This window comes from Notothenia coriiceps, unplaced genomic scaffold (assembly GCF_000735185.1).
Source record: "Notothenia coriiceps isolate Sejong01 unplaced genomic scaffold, NC01 NC01_scaffold00005867, whole genome shotgun sequence".
Classification (NCBI taxonomy): Eukaryota; Metazoa; Chordata; class Actinopteri; order Perciformes; family Nototheniidae; genus Notothenia; species Notothenia coriiceps.
In genome coordinates, this window is record NW_011338568.1 from 1 (window position 1) to 4251 (window position 4251).

The 4251-nt window shown below is 40.4% G+C and overlaps 1 protein-coding gene across 1 annotated transcript; it reads left to right on the forward strand.

Annotated features, from left to right (window-relative positions):
• Window positions 1-190: 190 nt before the first annotated feature.
• On the forward strand, window positions 191-3521 carry LOC104943275 (FH1/FH2 domain-containing protein 3-like; the record flags this gene model as incomplete). Its single annotated transcript, XM_010768624.1, has 4 exons — window positions 191-373; window positions 1604-1723; window positions 2451-2612; window positions 3264-3521. Coding segments are annotated over 4 exons (723 nt in total), but the record flags the coding sequence as incomplete, so codon positions are not given.
• Between the last annotated feature and the right edge of the window lie 730 nt (window positions 3522-4251).

Below are 4251 nucleotides of genomic sequence, written 5' to 3' on the forward strand. Positions count from 1 at the left end.
GTAAATACAATCAAATAGAATAGAAGTAGTGCCATAGGAGTCTTTATACAAGTGGTACATCATTTGTAAGTTGTAAACAGGTGAATGTTACGGATGTTCTTAGTTCAGGTGTTTAACAGGAAAGGAATCCTAGATCTTTTTCACTCGTATCCTGCTGTCCTCTCATATTCTTCTATGTCGTTGCTCTCAGAAAATCCTGACGATGATCCCCACAGAGGAGGAGAAGCAGAAGATCCAGGAGGCCCAGCTGGCCAATCCTGACGTCCCGCTGGGCTCGGCTGAGCAGTTCCTCCTCACTCTGTCTTCCATCAGCGAGCTCTCTGCCAGACTCCAGCTCTGGGCCTTCAAGATGGACTACGAGACAATCCAGAAGGTCTGTGTCAACACGGGACAGTGCTGTTGTGATGAGATCAAACTAAAACTGCTCTCATGGATCTATAAGCTCAGACAGAATCCTTCCTAAAGCATTATAAATGATTAGTAGTTTGCGTGCAGTGTTCATTTTGAACTCTTAAAGGGATCCTCAACAGGCTTTGACTTATCAGCGAGCCATTATGTAGCAAAGCTGTCTGTTTCCTTGTATGATTTAATAAATATCAAATCTCAATAAACTCATAATAATCTGGTATGGGTTTATAGGGTTTATAGTAATTTAATTTGACCTTGATTGACGTGATACAAGTGCTTTCCAATGTATAACTATTTTATACAAATAAAATGTAGATACTTTTCATGTGTATGTAGAGAAAGGAAAGGCCAAACCAAACACATTTAAAATAAAATAAGCATGTTTTTTTGGTTTAATTCAAGAAGAAACAGAGATACATATACAAAGCCAAACAAACTCAGCACTCTAAAGCTTTGATTAAATGTGCAGAGCATGTGTGTGTGTGTGTGTGTGTGTGTGTGTGTGTGTGTGTGTGTGTGTGTGTGTGTGTGTGTGTGTGTGTGTGTGTGTGTGTGTGTGTGTGTGTGTGTGTGTGTGTGTGTGTGTGTGTGTGTGTGTGTGTGTGTGTGTGTGTGTGTGTGTGTCTTGTACCCGTGTCAGTGGGTATCAACATCCCTCTTAGTACAAAAACATCCGCGAAACATCAACATGGTTACATCATAACAAAATATGCACGCTTATTAGCGGTACCTCGTCTTAATCTTCCTCTGGAACGCATCCAGGAGGAGAAGTTCAAAGGGAAAAGCCAGAGAATGAAAAACACACCACTGTCCTGTACATTTTAGGGCTCTCTGCAGGACGCAGGTGTCTTTAATCTCCATGAAAAGCATCATTCCTGAGCGCGCTCTCGGTAGAACGGCGTTCCCGACTCTTCTCTGTGGGACGGATTGTTAGCGGGAGGCTTAATGGAGGGCAACGTACCGTGCAGGCACACAAAAACACACGCACATAGAAGCAACCTGCTGCTCAAAAACAAGATCTTCATATAATCAGAAGCACGTTTGGTAGTGAAGGGTGACCGCGATAGCAACCGGTTCATGACCTCAAACAAGCACCTGTTCAACCACTTTCATCACTGTGGACTCAAGGAACACATGTCTTAATTGACCCCCACTAATGATGTGCGTGTTTATGTGTGTGTTTGCCTTCTCTCAGGAAGTAGCAGAGCCGCTGCAGGATCTGAAGGAGGGTATGGAACAGCTGGAGAAGAACAAAACTCTCCGATACATCCTGGCCACTCTGCTCTCCATGGGGAACTTCCTCAACGGCACCAATGTGAGTCACGATCATTACTGGTTCATCACACTGGGACGTTATTACAAGCTTCTTTTGTCTGCAGCAGTAGTTTGTAGTAATTGTGGAGATGCTCAGTGATTTTAAGTGTAGATATTCTAAGCCTGTCATTTGTAGATTCAAAATGACATCCCATAGCTACTATAATTCACAGTGAGAACTAGGGCTGTGCAATTAATCGTATTTGAATCGCAATTACGATTTTGGCCTGCCACAATTACGAAAACAACATAATCGAAAAAAAGGATTATTTTGCTTTGCTAACATATTTGATCTAATTCATTTTAGTCTAATTTGTTTTTATTTATCATATTTATATATGTTTAGTAGCTTGTGGAAGTGCGCTCCAAAATATTGGTTGATCTTGTTTATTGGTATTTATTATTTTGATATTATTTATTTAAATGTATCATTTATTTAATTTACTTTTGTGTTGGTTTTTCAGTTGAATTATACGTTCAGAGTAATCAACAGTTAAAAAACATGCTGTTCAAATAATTATTTGTTTTAAAGTTGAACAAAGGGATGTTTTCAAAGTCAATGAATAATCGTATTTAATAATCGTGATATCAATTATTGACCAAAATAATCGTGATCATGATTTTTGCCATAATCGAGCAGCCCTAGTGAGAACACAGTGTACCTTTATTTATATCAGTACTCCAGATGTATTCTTTACTCAGTTCTGTTTCTTTGGCTTTGTGTCCAGGCTAAAGGCTTCGAGTTGACATATTTGGAGAAGGTTTCCGAGGTGAAGGACACAGTTCATAAGCAGTCTCTGCTGCATCACGCCTGCTCCGTGGTGGTGGAGAACTTCCCTCAGAGCACCGACCTGTACTCTGAGATTGGGGCCATCACACGATCTGCAAAGGTACGCTCAGCTCTCACTAAAGGAAATCTTGTTTTTAGACTATTTTGCATCCCTGCACTGTAAAAGCTTTTCAATTTGGTTCAATTTAGATGCATTAAGCTTCCTTTGCTGCCTTAAAATGTGAGTCTAAACTCTAAACTTCAAAGTGTTCTCACTAGTTCTTAAGTAAAAATGCTTCAAACAAGCCATTTTAAGTACGACAACATTCCAAAAAAGTGAAATGAAATTGTAATCATCAGTAAATGTTAAGGCAAAAACTTCTGATTAACTTCCAAGTTTGAAGAGTTGATTCCTCACTCATTTTTTTTAAAAGGTATGGACTGAAGAGGATCCCTTCACCACGAATAGCAATGTGTGTTTGTTTTTATCAGAGGAAACAACACACTTGAGGGGTTTTTGGCGTGATGTACCTCTTAAACAATGGATGACATGAAGCCAATATGCTAATCATGCCTATTGTTATACATACAGTACACTCAAACAATTATTTCAAGTCAAAATAACTTTAGTTAAGAAGTTCTGAAAATTGGGAAACATTTCAACAAGAAACACAAAAAAGTTACAGATAGTTACTTAGAGTACCTACATTTTTAGTTTTTTTAAAATAAACTTCCCTTTAAAAGTCCCTTGTATGAACATCTGTCCCGCCAGGTGGATTTCGACCAGCTGCAGGAGAACCTGTGTCAGATGGAGCGGCGCTGCAAAGCCTCATGGGACCACCTGAAGGTGATCGCCAAGCACGAGATGAAGCCTCAGCTGAAGCAAAAGATGTCTGACTTCCTCAAAGACTGCGCTGAGAGGATCATCATCCTCAAGATAGTCCACCGCAGGATCATCAACAGGTACCTCTCCTCCTCCATTCAACTAGACACAACCTTTACATCCGATACTGACTCACCTTTTCATTGATTACGAAATTCAGAAGTGAAAAGCTTATTGATATGCTACTGTTACTTAAAGACGAGGACCACAGGAGTGTTTAGTGGAGCTAAAAGGATCCTCTTACACACAATACAACTAAAACTATATAAAACCCCACTAGAGGCACTTACAATGTCCACAAAGACACATAAAACCACCATAAAGAGACTCAAAATGACTACCGTAATTTTCGGACTATAAGGCGCACCTGAATATAAGCCGCAGCAGCTAAATTGAATGATGTGTACATATATAAGCCGCACTGGACTATAAGCCGCAGGTGTTTTAATGTTTAATTACCATATGTAAGGGTTCGTGCACAGAGGGGATTGTCGGGAAAGAGAGGGCTGTTTGAGGAAGCTCCCATTTATTAACATTTCAACAAACAAGTTGCATATTTGCATAACGTATTCAAGTGTTACCATTTAGTGCAATAGTAGCTACAGAACATGTACTGTGCTGTGTAAACTGTACTGTATCACATAGCGTTTCAGACACACAAACTTTTCAACTTTCAAACTTAAACGGTGCGCTCCCAGCGCACGTACCGGCAGTGATCTACAGCAGCGGTTTTCAACCAGTGGTACGGGGACAAACTGTCTCGCTCTCGTAATGTCTGTCTGTCTTGCTCTCGTTCTGTCTCTCGTACCACTCTCGGTTCCACTTTTACTTTTGCGCGCTACCTGTCTCACTCTTTTCCGGCCTCCAGCTTTTCCTG